This window comes from Pollicipes pollicipes, unplaced genomic scaffold, assembly GCF_011947565.3.
Source record: "Pollicipes pollicipes isolate AB1234 unplaced genomic scaffold, Ppol_2.1 Scaffold_2555;HRSCAF=2994_pilon_pilon_pilon, whole genome shotgun sequence".
NCBI lineage: Eukaryota > Metazoa > Arthropoda > Thecostraca > Pollicipedomorpha > Pollicipedidae > Pollicipes > Pollicipes pollicipes.
Window position 1 is genome coordinate 19,519,942 of NW_023596136.1, and position 21,949 is coordinate 19,541,890.

The window sequence follows — 21,949 nt, forward strand, 5'->3', positions numbered from 1 at the left end:
AGTTGAAAGGTTGCCTCGTCGGCCCATCATTTCGCTGGCCATTTACATCGTTGGCATCGTTTGTCTCAGCCACAAATGATGACAAGGTGCTATGAAAGCAGTCTATTTTACATGCGCCTGTATTTCTTAGCAGTACAGACGCATAAATACATCACTCATGCAGCTTCACAGCCTCGCACACCCGGCTGCGCTATTCATAGCACTCGCCGTCCATCCATCTTAGTAGTTGCGGGCGGGGGCAGGAACACCGTAACGATCAGGTGCCGAAGCAGGAACATCGTACTGTCTGGGGGCAGGAGCGGGAGCGCTGTACTGCCTGGGAGCAGGAGCAGGAGCGGGAGCGTTGTACTGCCGGGGAGCAGGCGCAGGACCCGCAGGAGCGGGAGCGTTGTACTGCCGGGCAGCAGGGGCCGGGGCGCTGTAGCGGGCGGGGAGCGGGGGCTGGGGCAGAGCCATAGCTCTGCTCGCCCTGGTACACCTGCGGCACGATCGGCAGCGGGTACTCGGTCGGCACCGGCGTCGGCAGGATGTCGCTAGACGGCTGGTAGCCGTTTTCGTCGGCAACAACGTCACCTGGATGGGGTTACCGTAGCCGTCGCTGTAGCTCCAGCCGCCCTGCTGGACGTAGCCGCCGGTGGGCTGGCCGTACTTGGATTTGCCGTAGCCGTCCTTGGGGCTGCCCGTTCTCGTTACGTGAGATGCCGTTCTCGGTCTGGAAGCTGAACTGGTAGGTGCCGTCGCCCGGGTGGACGTTCTCGTCGCTGAGGATGGCGAAGGGCTGGCCGTAGCCGGCCAGCTGCTGGTGGGAGGCCGGTACCGCCGGCTGGTGGTAGGAGGCTGGTGCCGGGGCCGCCGGCCGCTGGTAGGAGGCGGGCGCCGGCTGCGGCCGCGGGCCATCAGCCCAGGCCAGAGCCGCCCAGCGAGGCTACGATCAACTGGAAAAACGCCCAGCTGACGTCAGAGGGGTTGCTATACCAGCGGTGCAGGCAAGGGTTGAGGTTGCGACGCATTATTTTTACCATGATAAGATGCAATTTAGCACCTTTGTCAGGTCAGCTTTTGTCATCGATCTCCACCCGTGGCTGCAGGGATTAAGGGATAGCTATGGAATGTGTGTAGCATCTGACAGCACATTGACTGGCGACATGACGTTTTACGCTGATTCAAGGACCGCTGAAATGTAGCCTGACGTCCGCACGTCTAGCTTGATCTCTTTTGGCCTTTGGGACATCATGCCATGGTGCTGGGTTTCGAAGCACGCGCTTATTATTCACGCTGACAAATTGTAGCTGGTCGTGATAGCCCTGTCGTTCGCCAAAATGACTCCATACCCGTCCGCTAAGACTGATTAGAACGAGAAAAAAAAACCACGAGACTAGGACTGAAGAATATTCGACTAAGCTGGCCGCGTAAAGAAACGGACACTGGCCAATGGGCCTATCTTTGCTAGGCGCATACTAATGCCCTAACTGACAGTACAGACGCCGCTGGAATACGAAAGGCAGCCCACGTATGAAGCACCGATCTCCCTGGCCGTACTCACCAGCTTCATGTTAGCCGTGGCGTTGTGAGGTGGACACCACTGCTGGCGAGTGACTGGTGTCTGGTGTCTGTGCGGGCGGGGCTTTTATTCTGCCGTGGGAGAGCGACGCGGTTGGCCGTCACGCTGCCTCCGGCGGCGCTGCCCCACTTGACGCAACGACCTCTGCAGTGGGCGCCCCCGTCCAGCCAGGCGACCCGACCACAACCGGCCGCCGGTCCACCGATTCCACGTGAGCCCGGCACCGCTTCCGAGGGGGCGCGGACGGCAGCACGGACCACGCACAGAGACAGGCTCAGCCTGGAAGCAGGAGGAAACAGGTTAGAAGGAAGCAGAAGGAAGCAGGTTGATTGGTTCGCTGGGGTGGGCAGCAGGCTGACGTGCTAGACCTTGTCACCTTCAGGTCGGCGTCGGAGCGGCACCGTGGTGGAAGCGAGCACCAGCCCATGATTTACAGACGGGCGGCCGATGTCGGAGGCCCGTTATGTTGCTACTGATACTGAAAGGCTGTTGGAGATCTTGAAGAATGTTCGAAACAATTATGCAAATACGACTCGTTGCCCGTGATATTTTAACCACACCACCATGGCGTGGCCTAAGAGTGCCCACAAGCATCACATGGAGGAATCCGATGAAGCACTTGATCAGTTCTTCACAACTTTTAACCAGATATGGATGCTAAATACAGGCAGGAAAACACGCCAGTTACGCGAGCTGTGAGGGTATGGCGAATTGCTTGCACTTTGTGCTGCCATGAAAAAGCTGACTGTGCGTGAGCCCTTAGCAGGCTATCCTTGGGTATTGGATTGGCTCGTAATCCCATTAAGGCCGACCGCCATCTGCCGTGCACACGACACACTGGCCTCACATCCCGCTCCGTGGCGGCCGTACGCGCTCCAAAGCTTCCCCTGTCGTGCTCATCACTTCCGGGCAGGGTAGACACCTAGATGTCACTGTGTTCGGAAAACGTAGCGCAATGGCAGGCAGAGCCGAGCGTGATGATGCATGAATATGTTGCCATTTAAACAGTGGCCGGCACTTTTGCAAGTTTTCCTGCTCTTGAGAAGATGGAGCATAGCACGGCATGGCATGAGCGCTCACTGGCACGGCTGCGGTCGCCGGCTCACGCCCGCTAACGCCGTCGTTTGTGGTCGCGGTGTGTCATGGCATGTGGATATCCCCTATTGTGATGCGTTAGCCACCGCACGAACAACGGCGGATGGACAAAGAGCTACGCGATGATGCGATAAATTTCGACTGCGCAGCAATGCTCCGTTAACGTATGATAAAATGGTCAATGAATGAAAGGTCAACAAAATATTGAAGACAACGATGCGGTCGGTTCTCAACTACTTCTGGTCCTGTTGCCGACTGCAAATTTGCTTTTCATTGGTGTCCGTATTCAATAGGAAGGCTATCGTGTGAAAGTGTATTTACTTGAGCCCGAACCCTAAGCCGTGTAGTGTTCGGGCTACACGTAACTCTCGACCGAACGGGCAGAAGGGCTCTGAGCTCTTCTGAGCGGTGTCACACGGCCTGACACCCTGTCAGGGGACACGGTATGTGATGTCCGCATTCTCCAGCTGCAGAGGTCCGCCTGGCTTCCGACTGTAAGACGGTGGGTACGGTTCAGAAAGGTCACTTTCTTGCAAAATGTCCTCCCGTATCCCGGCCCGCCCTAGCCAGCTAGTGAATCTCACCCGCAAAAGCCGGCTGTTCCACAGATCTAACACGGCGTTCACCCGCAAACGTTATATGAAGGGTAATCTAGATTTGGCCAGTATTTCGCGATTTCACGCATGTGTATAAAATGCTCCTATAGCATGTCATCTCAGGGTCATCTTATTAGGTGCTGTGGTGCCAGTTTCTGGGTACAAGTCAAAAGGAAGATGTTGAATTTGAAACAGCGGACAAATAAAAGGTACAGGTATTTCACGCTTTGATCCTCATCTGGGCAAGACAAAGGCTTGGTCTTTTTAAATAACCTGCATCCACTTATGACTTTGCACTAGCAAAGCGTAAAGAAATCTGAATATTTCAAGTCATGGGAAGTCTTCTTAGCTCATTACGGTGTGCATGGACACAGATGATATACAGTTCTAGGAAAGCGCAGACATATTTCATCCGACAAAGCCACTGGAAATCAACAGTTTTACTCTTTTTTCACAACATTCGAATGCGCCACAACAGCTGCGGTGTCATATTCGTATTAGAGTACCAAACTCAAGATCTGTTGATCAAAATCAAGATCTGACAAAAAAGACCAAACCAAACCAAAAAAAGACCAAACTCAAGACCTGATCAAAATCAAGATCTGATCCGTTCAAACTGTTGTGTCTGCTGTCCTTAAAGGCAACGTTCCACCTTTACATGGGGTTTTGAACTGAAATAGACGTGTTGAGGAGCTTTTGATGCAGTTCACGGCCATGCCCTTTTAAGACCCAAAATCCTCTGTCCCCGAGTTGTACTCCCGGAAAAGTGTGAAAAGTTTTTTGGGGAGACTACTTTAAAATCACCTTGGCATTCATGTCGTCATAGAAACGCCATAAGATTGCTGTTATATTATAGGCGGTTTTCTGCTCATGGTCAAACAGCATGGCCGCTGATACATTTGCAAGAGCGATGATGTGGCACGTATGATGCAATCCGCGGAAGGTGATTGACTGTTAGAAAGATTTCGCTGCTGAATGCGTGTCGCGAACGTAAGCGTGAGCACTTTGAGGTTGTGCGACACTCGTCGCAAACGGGGCATTTTTCCTTAGTTCTAGGCCCTGGTTCAATGTTATAAAAAGAGAATGCCACTGTCCGCAAAGAAAGTACAGCCCCGAAAAACGGCACTCTCCCAAATGTTACAAAGCAAACAAGACGCGACGACAAATCCGCGTTTCTCTCGCGCTGACGTTTTTTCTTCTACTAACGTATTTCTTACAGACAGCTCGTTTAGCGCCTTGTGCACCGAAGCAAAGAGCCTTGTACGGGTTTATGGGTCAGCCAGGCATATCAAATTTTGGGAAATATTACAGTAATTTTATATATATATATATGTATATATATGCATATATATATATATATATATATATATATATATATATATATATATATGTATATATATGGCTAAATGTTCGTCACATCTTGTGGGACAAGTTTAAATCTGGAACAAAAGAATTGCGCCCTTCAAGTGCAACCTCTTGATAGCTCTTATACAGCCATGAACCCCTGTTGAGACTTTGTTTTGAAGGGAACTCACGGCGTAACACGGTGTTACAACCGAAAACCTGCGCGGATATTGCGAGAAAATCAGCAATTTGATAGTCCCGCGAGTTGTGCAAGTGTGGGATTAGACTTCATTGACATTAGAGTATAAATCAGGCGTTTGAAATGTGTGTGATCACTGGAGGTGTGTGGCAGTGGCTTGTTTTGACCTTGATGTGGTGGGGAGTGTGCGTGCAAGGTTCATACTTCTAAGAGAGACCACTGTTTTTGGTATTCTTTAAATATATTGACTCCCAATAAAATGCTATAGTTTGATACCTACCTCTATCTTTAGGCTTGCGTTTGAATATGACAAGGTACTGACGCCGTCAAACTGAAAGAACGCAAGCACCCATGCTGCAGGGGTGTCCAAAGGCCATTTGCCACTACATGATGATCTTGCCAACATTTGGGACCTATTGATATATTTCAGCATATAATTAATCCATTGCATGCCATTATATTAGCAATTCATTTAGGCAGAAGGGATAGGTCAGTGTGGACCATTAATGCACATGCTTGGTATAAGCTTGCATGGTGCACCTTTTAAAATTGTCTTTCACTTAAGAATTCTGAAATATAGTGCTGTATATCATGGAAGCACCTACCACTGTTTTAATGAATCTTATATGCAGGCAAGCATTGCTTGTGGGTCACCATCCTCATATATAGTCACTGACACTGTTATATAGTCTTAGTCACTGCAACTTCCGTGAGATGCTGGGTGCTGAGAAAGGTGGAGAAGTACGGTGGTTGGTTTCTTGGACAACGCCTAGTCACATTTTTATCATGTGCCTTGTGTGCACCGGCAGCTCCATCACTTCCTTGCATTTCGCCCATCTCACCACAACTACATGCACTTGTCATGGCTCCAGCATTCTGCAAGGTCAGCAGGTGTTATGCATGTGTGATTACCTGTGTGAACCGCATTTTTAACACGCGCCCGGGTAGCCGTTTGGCTACCCTTCGCTCGTGTGGGGGTCAATTTGACCCCCTGAGATCTCGGGAAGTAAGAGAGCTAGACACACCAAATTCACAGTGTCTTGACCTGTACGTGAGATCCCTTAGGTCACAGTCTAAAGTTCATAGGGTCATGATATTTAGGTCACATGAGATCAAACAAGGTCAGATTCCAGATTGGTCTCCAAAGGGCCACTAGAACCTAGACAACTGTTTTATGAAAAGATTCACACGCTCAGTTAAGGTAAGCGACCTGGTTTAACCTTTTAATATGCGCTCGGATGACCGGTTAGATACCCTTCGCTCGGGCGGAGGGGGTCACTTTGATCCCTCTGAGATCTCGGGAACGAAGATAGCTGGAGGGACAAGATTCACGGGATGTGTTGAACTATACGTGAACTCACTTAGGTCAAAGTTTAAAGTTCCGAGGTTATGACCTCCGGGTTAGAAAAGGTCAAAAGGTTAAATTCCAGATTGGTCTCCAAGAGGCCCCTAGAATCTAGGCAACCAATCTAAGCAAAACTTCACACTCAGTTAAGGTTAGTGACCCTGTTCGACTTTTTAAAGTCATGATGATCAAACTGATCCAAGAGGGATTTGAGTTCTGCATTTGCATAATCGACAAAGATTACGCTAGGCAGTATGTTACTGGAAAAAAATTGTTGCCCTGGGTCATATTAGGTCACTGACCTATTCTGTCCTATAATAAGTCCATGGAAGACGTACAATGCGGTTCCTCTCACCAATATGTTCGAAATGAGCACCAGAAACCACCCCATAGAACAAGCCTGAGAGAAACAAATTAGGCTGATTTTGACCTTGGTCTGACCTTCATACCTGACCCTAGGTTAATGCTATTTGTTTATTCAAATGTTGTGTTGCTTAAAAAGGTATCTCAGAGATGTATGGCTTTGTCTAAACACTCCGTTGCTTGATCAGATTGAACGATTCCCTAGAACGTGCCTTCGCCGAAACCATGACCTGATTTTGACCTGCCATTGGTCAGCGACCTTACAAGGTGCATCTAAATGTTTGTTGTCCGACAATCCGCTATCCAATTGTATACAGCTTTGCAAAATTTGGCGCGGCTACGCCGCGCCGTTCGAAAATCACTTTGGGAAAACCTTCGGAGGAGTCAATTTGAACCCCACCCGAGCGTGTGTTAAGTGAAGCAGCCTGATGGCTGCATGTTGCATGACTGTGGAAGCAGGAGACATGATTGCATTTTTGTCACCCATGTTTTTGGATTCCCAAAACAGGCTGAGCAAGTGATGTCACGTATTGGTTGTGTGCTTTGCTGAAAGGGATTTGTATTTTGTATCATGTGGTTTTGGCCAGTCATATGTCAGATGCGGAGGGTAATACAGGAATACACGTCTGGCCCATCTTTTCACGATGGAATTTATTGTGAAAGCAGCAGGGATGACAGCACAACAACTATGTCATTGCTCATTATGTCATGCCACAGTGCAGCACTGAGGTAGTGCCACGATGGCACTGTTGACCCGTGCCATTATGCACTGTACCACATTGGTTAGCGACTCTATGTCAAGCCTATGAGATAACAGGTTATAAGTTATGACTGACTGGTATTAACTGATCTAACAACTCTAAATGACTATCATCAGCAAGAATGCTGTTCCACCACAACGGTTATATCAGGGTTAACTAGTAATTGCATGAATTATCCTAAGCAAGAAAAACATTCATGGTAGCTCAACCCTACTACCTTCACCATGACATTAACAATGTTTTGGCAATCAATTCACAGCAACGAGCACAGATTCACTGATTTTTGCATGCAACTGCGTTACAATTTCACAAGTAAGTAACTACCGTGCACATCGCATGATATTATTGCCAGGATTACAGCACTGCAGGTAAGGATAAGTCTACAATACAATATGTATGTCAAACAGCCCACCAAGGCTTCTCTTACGACCAATGTCAAGACAAAGAATACACAAACAAGCCGTCCATTAATCAGCCACGCAACACAGCGCCCGCGGCGAGAATGGCCGGTTGGCGTCAGCTTTCGTGCGTTTCGATGTATTCTGTAGGTCTTGCTGCCAGATGCTGCCAGGTATTGCTGTCGTCACAAACCAACTCCATGACGCCATCAAACAATGACGTAACGAGGCACCTTTTTCAAACTTTGAAATTTTGCTTTTTAGGGCTGCTTTTAAACATTGAAAGCTTACCAATGGTTACAAGTAAACTTTTCCCGTCGTATCAGATGCTTATCTCAATATGTTCGAATGTGGAACATTCCCTTTCAAGTGTTTTGCAATTTCTCTGCAAAATGTTCCGACCAAAACCTTGCATACACTTATATCTAAATTGAATTAATTTGCCAGCCGCCCAAACATGAAGGGGATTGTACCCAAGACTGAACAATCTGTAGGGAATGAAGGAGACAATGTGAAGCAAGAAACTTGCTTTTCATCTTAATTTCCCACGCATTATTCACTCTCGGGTGCATATCAAACATGTTTGGGCGGCTTAGAAATTAATCCAATTCATGTACAAATTAAATGCCAGCTTGCAGACTGAGTATTTTGCAGAGAAAATGGTCAACATTTGAAGCCATAGATGGTGTTTATAAAGATAATCGGAAAGGAAGAAAAAGTGAAGTTGTATCACAACCGTCTGAGACCAAGAAAAGCAACAGTAATTGAATAAAGATAGAGACGTAGAGTTGTTGGGCCAGTTTTGGTCATCAATCAGCTTGATCCAAAGTCCGTGAAAACGAGTGCTCAAATTTCGATATTCAGCTTTATACTTCATTAAGTAGTAATTGAGTCGTCAAGTTTCTTCGGGTACAAGAAATACGTGGAGTAAAATTATCTACCACGCTTTGGTGGTGTTTGTATTAAGCTTTTCTTTGCTGCGTTGTCTGTGTAGTGTGACCCAAATAATTGGGGATGCATGTAAACCTTGCATTTGGCACAGAGCTGATGATTGTGATGAATTTTACCAATAAACCAAACTTGACGCAAGCAAGCAGCTGGAGTCACTGAGGCTTTCGGGATTGAAGGTACTTGGTGCCCTTGCTTTGTAAATGCATAGGCATAAGTCAAATGTAGGTGAGGCAGGATATAGCCATAGGTGTCCGGGTTCTGTTTAGCCTTGTTTTTGCTTGATGGCTTCAAGTGAGCTCGGTTTTGGATGACGTCTTGGAACCTCTGAAAGGGAAGTATGGGTTTGGTATGTGTGGTTAGACGATAGCAGGAAGGAGTGAAAAATTCACATTAAGTATGGGGAGAATGAATGAAAAATGCCGCCTCATAGGGTGCTCTTTAACACGCACAGTCGGTGATTCTAGAACGCTGTGCATCGGTATGGGCATGCATACTTAATCTGTATTGATTTCACCTTATCGTTCTTATATAAGAATGAAACTACTCGTGTTGCCCAAGACTAAAATATATTTTAGTTGCGATGTGCCTGCTGATTGGATGGCCACTGCGGGTTAACCTGCTTGTCGCCGCGCTGTAGTCGTGCTCGAAGCATATCTGCCTCGGCAAATATCAACAGGTTGGATAGGATTTTAGTTTGTGTGGGACATTGGTTGAATTAGACTCCACTATTTGGATAGGAACGGTGCTTTCCCTCAGTAATGATAGCTAAGGGGCTTGGCGGAAATACTGGGATATCCTTTGTCCCCGGCTTGGCGTAGGGGCACGGACGAGGAGCGCTGCCTAGCGGTACAGCATATCGCACAGGGGCTGAACGTGCGCTCGGTCGGCCTTGATGAGTGAAGGTGGAAGAGCACCGGCATGGAGCACGTGGCCAATAACTCCACGGACAACGGCGCAGGCACGTGGCCAAGAACACGAAGGACAACGGTGCAAGCACGCCGACAAGAGCATGGTGAACAATGGCAGAGGCACGCGGAGCGCCAGTCCGGTGCGGTCCAGTCGCTGCAGTAGTCAGGCTCTGGCACGTACAACTTAGTACAACTTCATAGATCAACTTGACTTCCGTGATTTCCACGAACGTTTGCATGCGTGTGGTCACAGTTACTCCCTCCTGTACCTTCACTTACAAATTTGTTGCGACCACGGCCCGGGGTTTCAAGCCTCCTCTTTGCCTTTGGGCAGGTGGTACATGCCCTCTTTGCCATGCTCTTACATTGTCCCATGAGGAAGACTTGGAAAGATGGGAAAGCTTTCAGGCCCGGGACTCGTCAGCTGGAGTACAGAAAGGCGACAGGTTAAACACCAGCCTGGTGCACGCAACAGGTGTCGACACGGTGCCACAGAACGTCCAGCAATAAACAGGCATGAGCTTGCAATGTTTGCAGCAAAAAGTTTGCCGCATCATTAGCTATGCTAAAAAAGATTGGGTATAAAGACGTCAACCTTGTCAACCGGCGACCAAATCCTACCACTTCTGACATCGGTGACTGACGGCCTTAGCGCCAGACAGAAGCCAACGGAGGCCTACAGGCGTCTCCCGCGTCTGAAGAACTTGCAGTGTGATAAATTAGAAGTGTATTGATCTGTTTGCTGACAGCTTAAGACCCCGCTGCAGTGTACGGCGTGGGGCCACGTGCGGGGCTTTTGGCAGGTCCTGGGAAGTGGTTCCGCCGATCTCATCCAAGACGGGCCAGTTCATTTGCAGGCCTACTTTAACATCTTCCCCAAGACGGAAACGCTCCACAGAGACAAAAAGCCAACGCGCTTGAAAGTATCTAAAGCGCAAGATCTGCATCAAAAACCTCTCGACCCAGACGCTGCTGCACGTTCAAGTGGCGCCTCTTAAGCGACTTGCTAGAGAAGGCGTCGCTAGAGAAGGCGAGCGGCCAGATCAACATTACCGTGAACTTCTCCGTCAACGCACTGATCCTCTCGCCCGACTTCGCCGGACAGGTGCCCTTCAAGTACAACGTGTGCGGCGGGGCCTACCATTCTGACACCCGACTCCGCCGGACAGGTGCCCTTCAAGTACAACATGTGCGGCGGGGCCTCCCATTCTGACGCCCGACACCGCCGGACAGGCGCTCTGGAAGTACAACCCGTGCTGCGGGGCCTACCATTCTGACACCCGACTCCGCCGGGACAAGCGCCTTGCAAGTACAACCTGTGCAACGGAGCCAGCCATGCGACGTGACTAGCAGTCCGGCGTTGTCGATCCATCATCTGTGGGTTCCTGGCAACCAGATCAGGGATCTTTTGGGGATGTGAACTATTCAGTTGAAATGTTGCCTCGTCGGTCCATCATGTTGTTGGCCATTTACATCGTTGGCATCGATTGTCTCAGGTACAGATGATCATAACAGAGCGGTGAAAACAGTTTATTTTACATGCGCCCGTATTACTCAGCAACACGGGCGCATAAATATTTCACTCACGCAGCCTCACAGCCTCGCACACTCGTAAACGCTATGCCTAGCGCTCGCCGTCCATCCGCCTTAGTAGTTGCGAGCGAGGGCAGGAGCACTGTAACGAGCAGGAGCCGGAGCAGGAGCATTGTACTGTCTTGGAGCAGGAGCGGAAGCGCTGTACTGCCTGGGAGCAGGAGCAGGAGCGGGAGCGTTGTACTGCCGAGGAGCAGGAGCCGAAGGAGCGGGAGCGCTGTACTGCCTGGGAGCAGGAGCAGGAGCGTTTGTACTGCCGGGGGAGCAGGCGCAGGACCCGCAGGAGCGGGAGCGTTGTACTGCCGGGCAGCAGGAGCCGGGGCGCTGTAGCGGGCGGGAGCGGGGGCTGGGGCAGAGTCATAGCTCTGCTCGCCCTGGTACACCTGCGGCACGATCGGCAGCGGGTACTCGGTCGGCACCGGCGTCGGCAGGATGTCGCTGGACGGCTGGTAGCCGTTCTCGTCGGCAACAAACGTCACCTGGACGGGGTGGCCGTAGTCGTCGCTGTAGCTCCAGCCACCCTGCTGGACGTAGCCGCCGGTGGGCTGGCCGTACTCGGATTTGCCGTAGCCGTCCTTGGGGCTGCCGTTCTCGTTACGTGAGATGCCGTTCTCGGTCTGGAAGCTGAACTGGTAGGTACCGTCGCCCGGGTGGACGTTCTCCTCGCTGAGGATGGCGAAGGGCTGGCCGTAGCCGGCCGGCTGTTGGTAGGAGGCCTGTGCCGCCGGCTGCTGGTAGGAGGCTGGTGCCGGGGCCGCCGGCCGCTGGTAGGAGGCGGGCGCCGGCTGCGGGCCGCGGGCCATCAGCGCAGGCAAGAGCCGCTAGCGAGGCTACGATCAGCTGGAAACACACCCAGCTGACGTCAGAGGAGGTGCCGACCCGGCGGTGCAGGCACCTTTGCCTGGCCATCCTCTGTCATCAGTCTCTGGGCGTGGATGCAGGGTGGGGAAGGGTTAGCTGTTGAATACGTGCATCATGTGACAGCGCATTGACTGGCGACGTGGCCTTTCACACTTATTCAGGGACTGTTGAAATTGTAGCCTACGTCAACACTTCTGTTCTGATTTCTTCTGGCCAATGGGGTATCTTACAAAAAGTTTTAGGGTGTCAAATTACGTTCTTACTTTTAAGGTGACCAATTTAAGCACGTCATGCTAATAATGCGGTTCACCGAAATGGCTACATACCTACCCGTTTACTAAACACACTCTGACTTTGCCGGACACGGAAAAAAATGAGAGATTATCAACGACCCTATCTACAAGACCTTCCCTGGCCTCCTCACTGACAGTACAGGCGCCGCTGGAATACGAGAGGCAGCTCCCATGTGTAGCACAGACCTTTCTGGCCGTACTCACCAGCTTCATTTTTTGCCGTGGCGTTGTGAGATGGACACCACTGCTGGCGAGTGACTGGTGCCTGGTGTCTGTGCGGCCGGGTTTTTATTCTGCCGTGGGAGGGCGACGCGGTTGGCCGTCACGCTGCCGCCGGCGGCGCTGCCCCACCTGACGCAACGCCCTCTGCAGTGGACGCCCCCGTCCAGCCAGACGACCTGACCACGACCGGCCGCCGGTCCACCGATCTCACGTGAGCCGGCCCGACCCAGGGCCGCTTCCGAGAGGGCGGGGACCGGAAGCACGGAGCACGCACAGAAACAGGTTCAGGTTACAAGCAGAACGGTTAGCAGGTCAAAATGTTCTCTGGTACAGGCGACAGGCTGACGCTCTGAGTTGCACCACCTTCAGGTCGGCGTCGGAGCGGCACGGCCGCGGAATCGAGCACCAGCCGATGATTCGCAAGGGAAGCGACCGATGACGGATACCTTTGATGTTGTGACTGATATTGAGAGGCTGGTGAAGATGTTGAACTATGTTGTAAGCGATTATGCAAAAGTGAGTCGTTGTCTGTGCATGTTCTAAAAACACACGTAGCCACACGTAGCCCAACAGTGTCTACAAGCAGCTCATGATGGAATACGATGACACATTTGGTCAATTCTTCGCCTCTTCTAGCCGGATGGGAAGACTAAATAGAGAGGAACAGCGCTATGATACTAAACGCGCCAATTACGCGAACTGCGTGGGTATGGCCAATTGCGTGTATTTGATGATGCCATGAACAGGCTGACGTTGTGCGCGCCCTTAACATGCCGGCCTTGAGTTTTGACTTGGCTCTTAATCCCAGTGAGGTCGACCGTCATCCGCTACGTACAATGCACGCTGACCTGCCATCCCGCTGCGTGGCGGCAGTACGCGCTCTTCAGCTTCCCCTGTCGTGTTCATCGCTCACGGGCGGGGTAGACACCTAGATGTCACTGTGTTCGGAAAACGTAGCGCAATGGCAGACAGACCCGAGTGTGATGAAAACTTAACAATTGCCAATGAACAGTTGCCGGCACTTGCAAGTTTTCCTGCTCTCGAGAAGAAGGGGCATAGCACGGCGTGACATGAGCACTCACTGGCACGGCTGTGGTCGCCGGCTCACGTCCGCTAACGCCATCGTTTGTGGTCGCGGTGTGTCATGGTATGTAAATATCCCCTATATTGATTCGTTAGCCACCGCACGAACAACGGCGGATGGACAAAGAACCACGCGATGATGTGATAAATTTTGACTGCGCAGCAATGCTCGGTTAAGGTACGAGAAAATGGTCAATGAATGGAAGGTCAACAAGATATTGAAGATAACGGTGCGGTCGGTTCTCGTCAACTGCCCTCTGTCCCTGGTGGCAACTGCAAATTTGTTTTCCACTAGTATTCGTACTCGATTGGAAGGCCATCGTGTGAGAGTATACTTATTTGAGCCCGAACCCTAAGCCGTGCAGTGTTCGAGCTGCATGTAACACTCGACCGAACGGGCGGAAAGGCTCTGAGCTCTTCTGATCGGTGTCACACGGCCTGACACCCTGTCAGGGTACACGGTATGTGATGTCCGCATTCTCCAGCTGCAGAGGTCCGCCTGGCTCCGACCGTAAAACGGTGGGTACGGTTCAGAAACGTCGCTTTCTTGCAAAATGTCCTCCCGTATCCCGGTCCGCCCTGGCCAGCTAGCGATCTGACTCGCAAAAACCGACTGTGCAACAAATCTTATCTGACGTTAAGTACAATCGGTGTTCTTCGGGTATTCTGTAATTTTTCACATGCAGATAAAATGTGCCAACAAGATGTCGTTTCATTGCCATCTTAATTAGCACTGCGGTGCCGATTTTTGAATGCAAATTACAAAGGGGGAGTTTGAAATTTAAAGCAGCATATAAATAAAAGGTACGGAGATTTCACGCCTGTACCTCAGCTTGGTAAGACCAATGCGTGGTCTTCTTAAATAGCCTGCATAAGCTCATGACTTTACACCGGCAAGGCGTAAAGAAACCTGGATATTTCCAGTTGTGGAAAGTTCACTTTGCAAATTACATTGTACATGGACACCAATATTATAGTTTTAGGGAAATGCAGACATATTTTATCTCATACAGCCACTAGAACTCGACAGTTTCACTCTTTCTATTCACAACATTCGCATGCGCCACAACAGCCGCGATGCCATATTCGTATTGAAATATCAAACTCGGGATCTTATATGTTGTGTCTGCTGTCCTTAGAGGGACGTATCATTCAACAGCGTAAACTAAATTTACGTCGTTTGTTATGGTGCGTACAAGCAAGGATAGTAAGAATAATCTGTTCAAAAATGCTGCCGTGTCACTGTCATGCGTACTTTGCAAAGCAGCAAAACAACGTGGTATATTTATCAATATCTCATTGAGCTAATTTGTATTGTCCCAAAATATTTACGAAAATGAATAGTTAGCAACTGATATCTAGACCTTCGTTTACGCTTCACATTGCCTGCTGACTGCAGCTTTCGGATCTTAATCGCAGAATGCAGTATGCAGTATGCAGTTAATCGCAGTATGCTACGTCGTATGCTGAACTGTATTTTCACACAGGCCTGTATGCAGATACCTGTTTTGAAGGAGATGGCTACGTAAACGGAACGCACATATGAATTAGAAATATACTTTGAAAGGTAATGGCCATCGCGGAAACGGTGAAACGCATCACATCAAGTGTGCCAGAACGAAACGTGTGCGTAGCTCAGTCCAGTGTCGCTGAGCCCATCGCTGGAGTAGCAATAACCCAAGCACAGGAGCCGTCGCGTGTCCAACTTAGTCGCGTGTTCAGCTCAGGCGGAGTCGCTTGTCCACCTCACGAGCATTCGCGTGTCCAAACAAAGCGTCACAGAACTCCATATCCCCTCCAATCTTCTCGCAACGGCCAAGAAATCCCCTAAAAAGCAGTGATAGAAAAATGGAACCTTTGGCACAAAACCATTGTTGTGCAGCGCGCATTCCGTTGCAGCGCCACCTTTCCCGCTTAAGCTGCCCTCTTCAAATTAGAGATACCGCAACCCAGCCCATCCTACCCCAACACCCCTCACTCTCGAGTGTTCTAACTCCGCCCTAGCCTCACCACATTTCACAGGATACTCGCTACATGTTTTGTGGCTTTTCGTCCGACCGTGAAGTGAAATTGGCATAAGTCCAAGGGGAAACCGAAATTTCAGGGTTGGTTAGGTGAATCCCGATTTAGGATCGGTCATGTCATTGGGATGTTCCAAAGTCCCTCCCCCGCCAAGTGCGGAGGTAGTTTTTGTCCCACTCAAGAATCATCACAGTAGTTGACTATAAACCGGAGCCGCTTTCACTTGGGCTGCTGAGTAACTACTAACACAAGCTTTGTGTGCATTGGTGTGGACAGCTCCTGGATCTGAAACGTTTCAATTGCAGTGCAGATATTCTCATCACAAGAAAAACAATCCAATGAAGCAGCGCTCCCAAAACGACGATTTGAGCGCTACCTTTCAAAAGATCAGGGACGTTTCACGGCACCCCGGACCGTGCCGTGCGACCTGACTAGCAGCCCGGCGTTGTCGATCCCTCTTCTGTGGGCTCCTGGCAGCCAGGTCAGGGATCTGGTGGGGATGTGAGCTATTCAGTTGAAAGGTTGCCTGGTCGGTCCATCATGCTGCTGGCCATTTACATCGTTGGCATCGTTTGACTCAGGTGTAAATGATCATAAGAGTGCGGTAAAGACAGTTTATTCTACATGCGCCTGTATTTCTTAGCAATACAGACGGATAAATATATCACTCATGCAGCTTCACAGCCTCGCACACGCATATGCACTATTCCCAGCGCTCGCCGTCCATCCGTTTTAGTAGTTGCGGGCGGGGGCAGGAGCACTATAACGAGCAGAAGCCGGAGCAGGAGCATTGTACTGCCTGGGGGCAGGAGCGGGAGCGCTGTACTGCCTGGGAGCAGGAGCAGGAGCGGGAGCATTGTACTGCCGAGGAGCAGGAGCAGGAGCCGCAGGAGCGGGAGCGTTTGTACTGCCGGGCAGCAGGAGCCGGGGCGCTGTAGCGGGCGGAAGCGGGAGCTGGGGCAGAGCCATAGCTCTGCTCTCCCTGGTACACCTGTGGCACGATCGGCAGCGGGTACTCGGTCGGCACCGGCGTCGGCAGGATGTTGCTAGACGGCTGGTAGCCGTTTTCGTCGGCAACAAACGTCACCTGGATGGGGTTGCCGTAGCCGTCGCTGTAGCTCCAGCCGCCCTGCTGGACGTAGCCGCCGGTGGGCTGGCCGTACTCGGATTTGCCGTAGCCGTCCTTGGGGCTGCCGTTCTCGTTACGTGAGATGCCGTTCTCGGTCTGGAAGCTGAACTGGTAGGTGCCGTCGCCCGGGTGGACGTTCTCCTCGCTGAGGATGGCGAAGGGCTGGCCGTAGCCGGCCGGCTGCTGGTAAGAGGCCGGTGCCCCCGGCTGCTGGTAGGAGGCTGGTGCCGGGGCCGCTGGCCGCTGGTAGGAGGCGGGTGCCGGCTGCGGCCGCGGGCCATCAGCGCAGGCCAGAGCCGCCAGCGAAGCTACGATCAACTGGAAACACACCCAGCTGACGTCAGAGGGGGTGCCGACCCAGCTTTGCAAGAAGAGGCTGAAATCGCGACGCATCTTTTTGCCGTGATAAGACTTAGTTCAGCGCCTTTGTCAGGTCAGTTTCTGCCATCAGTCTCGGCTGTGGATGCAGGGATCAAGGGATAGTTGTGGAATATGTGCAGCACCTGACAGCGACGACCGGCGACGTGGCCTTTCGCACTGATCCAGGGGCTGTTGAAATTATAGCCTACGTCCGCACTTCTGTTCTGATCTTTTCTGACCAGTGTGGTATATTGCAGTTCACCGAAATGGCTGCATGCCTACCTGTTTAGGCTCATTGAAACGGAATGAAAAAAAACCGCCCAAGCACAAAAACTAAACACACTTTGACTTTGCCGGACGCGGAATTTATGGAAGATGAGCAACAACCCTATTTGCAAGACCTTCTGTGGCGCCCTAACTGACAGTACGGACGCCGCTGGGATACGAAAGGCAGCCTACATGTGAAGCACCGATCTTCCGGACCGTACTCACCAGCTTCATGTTTGCCGTGGCGCTGTGAGATGGACACCACTGCTGGCGAGTGACTGGTGCCTGGTGTCTGTGCGGCCGGCCTTTTATTCGGCCGTGGGAGCGCGACGCGGTTGGCCGTCACGCTGCCGCCGGCGGCGCTGCCCCACCTGACACAACGCCCTGTGCAGCGGACGCCCCCGTCCAGCCAGACGACCCGACCACAACCGGCCGCCGGTCCACCGATTCCACGTGAGCAGGCTCGGCCCGGCACCGCTTCCGAGAGGGCGGGACGGCGGAATGGAGCACGCATTGAGACAGGTTCAGGTTGCAAGCAGAAGGGTTAGCAGGTCAAGATGTTCTCTGGTACAGGCGACAGGCTGACGCTCTGAGTTGCACCACCTTCAGGTCGGCGTCGGAGCGGCACGGCCGCAGAATCAAACACCAACCGATGATTCGCAGGGAAGCGGTCGATGACGGATGCCTTTGATGCTGTGACTGATGCTGAAAGGCTAGTGAAGACCCAAAAAGACATAAAGCCCTCTGGTTCCTGAGTTAACGGCCTGCAAATGTGCGAAAAGGTTTATTGGGAGACTATTTGAAAGTCACCTTGGGATTGATGACGTCATATAAACGTTATACGATCGTCGTTATATTTCAGGCTGTTTTCTGCTTATGGTCCAGAAAGCATGGCTGCTAATACCTTAACACGAGCGATGATGCGGCACGCATGGTACAATCCACGGAAGGTGGTTGGCTGTTAAAAAAAATTCGCTGTGCATGCGCGTCGCGAGCTTAAGGGCGAGCACTTTCAGTGTTGCCGGGCACTTGTGGTCAACTGGGCATTTAAGAAAATGCCACCGCCACTCTCTGCAAAAATAGTGCAGTACCGAAAAACGGCACGCTTCCGAATGTTATAAAAAAGACAAGACGCGATGGCAAATCTACGTTTATCTCGTACTGACGTTTTCTCTTGTTTTACTGACGTATTTTTTACAGACAGCTCAGTTAGCGCCTTGTATACCGGAGTAAGGTGCCCTGCACGGTTTTATGGGTTAGCCAGGCATTGTAACATTGGGGGAATATTGCAGTGATTTTAGAGCCCTAGAACCTAGGCAGCTGTTTTAAGAAAAATTTCACGCGTTCAGTAAGGGTCAGTGACCTTGTTTGACCTTTTAAACACGCGCCAGGGTCACCGGTTGGTCAACCTTAGCTCGGGTCAAGGGGATCAATCTGACCCCCTGAGATCCCCGGAATGAAGAGTGATAGAGAGACGAAATTCACAGAGGGTGTTGAACTGTACGTGAACTCACTTAGGCCAAAGTTTAAAGTTCTTTGGTCATGACCTCCGGGTCAGATGAGCTCAAACAAGGTTAAATTCCATATTAGTCTCCAAAGGGCCCCTAGAACCCAGGCAACTGCTCTAAGCAAAATATCACACGCTCAGTTAAGGTTAGTGAACTTATGTGACCTTTTAACACGCGCCAGGGTCACCGGTTGGTCAACCTTTGCTCGGGTGAAGGGAATCAATTTAACCCCCTGAGATCCCTGGAATGAAGAGCGATAGAGAGACAAAATTCACAGCGTGTGTTGAACTGTACGTGAACCCACTTAGGTCAAAGTTTAAAGTTCTTTGGTCATGACCTCCGGGTCAGTTAAGATCAAACAAGGTTAGATTCCATATTAGTCTCCAAAGGGCCCCTAGAACCCAGGCAACTGTTCTAAGCAAAATATTACACGCTCAGTTAAGGTAAGTGAACTTGTGTGACCTTTTAAAGTCATGATGATCAGAACGATGCAAGAGGGTTTTGAGTTATGCATTTGGATAAGCGACAAAGATTACGCTAGGCAGTATGTTCCTAAATCAAAGTGTTGGCCCGGGTCATTTTAGGTCAGTGACCTGTTCTGACTTATATGAAGTCCATGGAAGGTGTATAATACGGTTCCTGCCATCAATATGTTCGAAATGAGCACCAGAAACCAGCCCATACAGCAAGCTCTAGAGTAATAAAACAGGTTGGTTTTACCTTGGTCTGATATTCATACCTGACCCTAGGTCATTGGTTTTTTATTCAGTTGTTGTGTTGCCTAAGAAAGTATCTCAGTGATGTATGGTTTCGTCTAACACTCCGTTGTTTGATCGGATTGAACGATTCTCTAGAACGTGTCTTCGCTGGAACCATGACCTGACTTCTACTTACCATAGGTCAGCGATCTTACAAGATACTTCTAAATGTTTAATGTCAGACAATTTGCTATTTAATTGTCTACAGCTATGCAAAATTTGGCGTGGCTACACTACGCCGTCCGGAAATCATTTCGGGAAAACCTTCGGAGGGATCATTTTGGTCCCCACCCGAGCGCGTATTAATGAAGCAATCTCATGGCTGTAGCATGTTGCATAGCTGTGGGAGCAGAAGACATGATTGCATTTTGTCACCTATGGTTTTTGGATTCCCAAAACAGGGTGAGCAAATGATTATGAGCAAATGATGTCAGTTATTGGTTGTGTGCTTTGCTGAAAGGGATTTGTATTTTGTATCATGTGTTTTTGGTCACTCGTATGCCAGATGCGGAGTTAGTACAAGAATACACGCCTAACCCATCTTTTCACGATGGAATTTATTGTTAGAGCAGCAGGGATTACAGAACAGAAACTACACCATTGTTTAGTATGTCATGCCACAGTAGAGTATTGAGGTAGTGTTACGATGACACTGTTAACTCGTGCCATTATGCAATGTACCACATTGGTTGACAAGCTTATGTGAAGCCTAAGAGACAACAGTTTGTAATTTATGAATAACTGGTAATAACTCATTTAACCACGCTAAATGACTATTATCAGCGAGAATGCTATTCCACCACAATGGTGATATCAGGGTTAACTAGTAATTACATAAATAATCGTAAGCAAGAAAAACATGCATGGTAGCTCAACCCTACCATCTTTGCCACGGCATTAGCAATGTTTTGGCAATCAATTCACAGCAACGTTACAGATTTGATTTTTGCATGCACCTGCGTTATAATTACACAAGTTAGTAACTACTGCGCACATTACATAATATCAATGTCAGGACTACAGCACTGCAGGCAGGGATAAGTTGACAGTACAATACGTATGTCAAACAGTCCGCCAAGGCTTTTCTTACGACCAATACCGAGACAAAAAATCCCCAGACAAGCCATTCACTAATCGACCGCCCAGCACAGCGCCCGCGACGAGAATGGCCGGATGGCGTCAGCTTTCGTGCGTTTCTACGTATTCTTTAGTTCTTGCTGCCAGATGCTGCCAGGTATTGCTGTCGACACAAAACCTTTCCATGACACCATCAACAATGGCGTAATGAGGCGCCTTTTTCAAGCTTTGAAATTTTGCTAGTTAGGGTCGCTTTTGAACCTGGAAAGTTTACCAATAGTTACAAGCAAACTTTTCCCATCATATCTGACGTTTATCTCAATATATTTAAATGGGGAACATTCCTTTTCAAATGTTGTACAATTTCTCTGCAGCATAATCCAACTGAGAACTTGCATACACTTCATACCTAATTGGCATTAATATGCCAGGCACCCAAACATGTTTGGTACGCACCCAAGAGTGAACAATTTGTAGGGAATGAAGGAGACAATGTTAAGCACTGAACGTATTTTTGCTTTCATTCCCTACGCATTGTTCACTCTCGGGTGCATATCAGACATGTTTTGGCGGCTGGCGAATTAACCCAATTCATATATGAATGAAATGCAAGTTGGCCATTGTAACATTTTGCAAAGAAACTGGTGACCATTTTAAGCCATAGATGGTGTCTTTAAAGATAATCGGAAAGGAAGAAAAAAATGAAATTGCACCACAACGTATAGGACCAATAAAAATAAAATTAATTGAATAAAGATGCAGCCTTAGAGCTCATGTCCCTATGTTTCGTAACTTTCCACACGATTCAGTGGCTTTTTAAAAGCTACACGTCATCATTGATAAAAACGGGCACAAAAGAGACAATTGGAATCCTAGTAAAAATAGCCTAACACATCACAAATCGGTCAACGGATCATCTCGGTGAATTACACTATTGCATTCATATTGTGGCATCACACAATAGAACTAACACACGCACCCACTCATGTGCCAACATTCGCCCCACTCATTAGAAACTCCATAAGTTGGCGCTTGAAGCGGCCTAGACTCTGAACATTGCGCAAGTCAGGCTGCAGGCAGTTAAAAAAATCCGATGTTCTCTAGCTAAATCGGTGAGTGCCAGAGTTGCTCACCACTCGGGGGCGCCTCAGTTGGTTAGCCTGTCGCATTTCATGAGTGTGCTCAGCACGTGTGAACATCGTGGCCATATCTGGTGGCTGACCCGTGAGTAAGACCTTTTTGAGCAGGCACAACA

The 21,949-nt window shown here is 49.8% G+C and overlaps 1 protein-coding gene across 1 annotated transcript in view; it reads right to left on the bottom strand.

The window, feature by feature from the left end:
* LOC119098805 (prisilkin-39-like) overlaps nt 1-17,585 on the bottom strand; it is a 24,221-nt gene extending 6,636 nt beyond the window's left edge. Inside the window, exons 1-6 of the mRNA XM_037221852.1 lie at nt 17,577-17,585; nt 17,016-17,042; nt 16,527-16,820; nt 11,534-11,776; nt 11,447-11,460; nt 574-676 (exon numbers count right to left, since the gene is read on the bottom strand). Coding sequence (XP_037077747.1) covers nt 574-676; nt 11,447-11,460; nt 11,534-11,776; nt 16,527-16,820; nt 17,016-17,042; nt 17,577-17,585 — 690 coding nt within the window. The remainder of the gene's footprint in view (nt 1-573; nt 677-11,446; nt 11,461-11,533; nt 11,777-16,526; nt 16,821-17,015; nt 17,043-17,576) is intronic.
* Nucleotides 17,586-21,949: the final 4,364 nt, after the last annotated feature.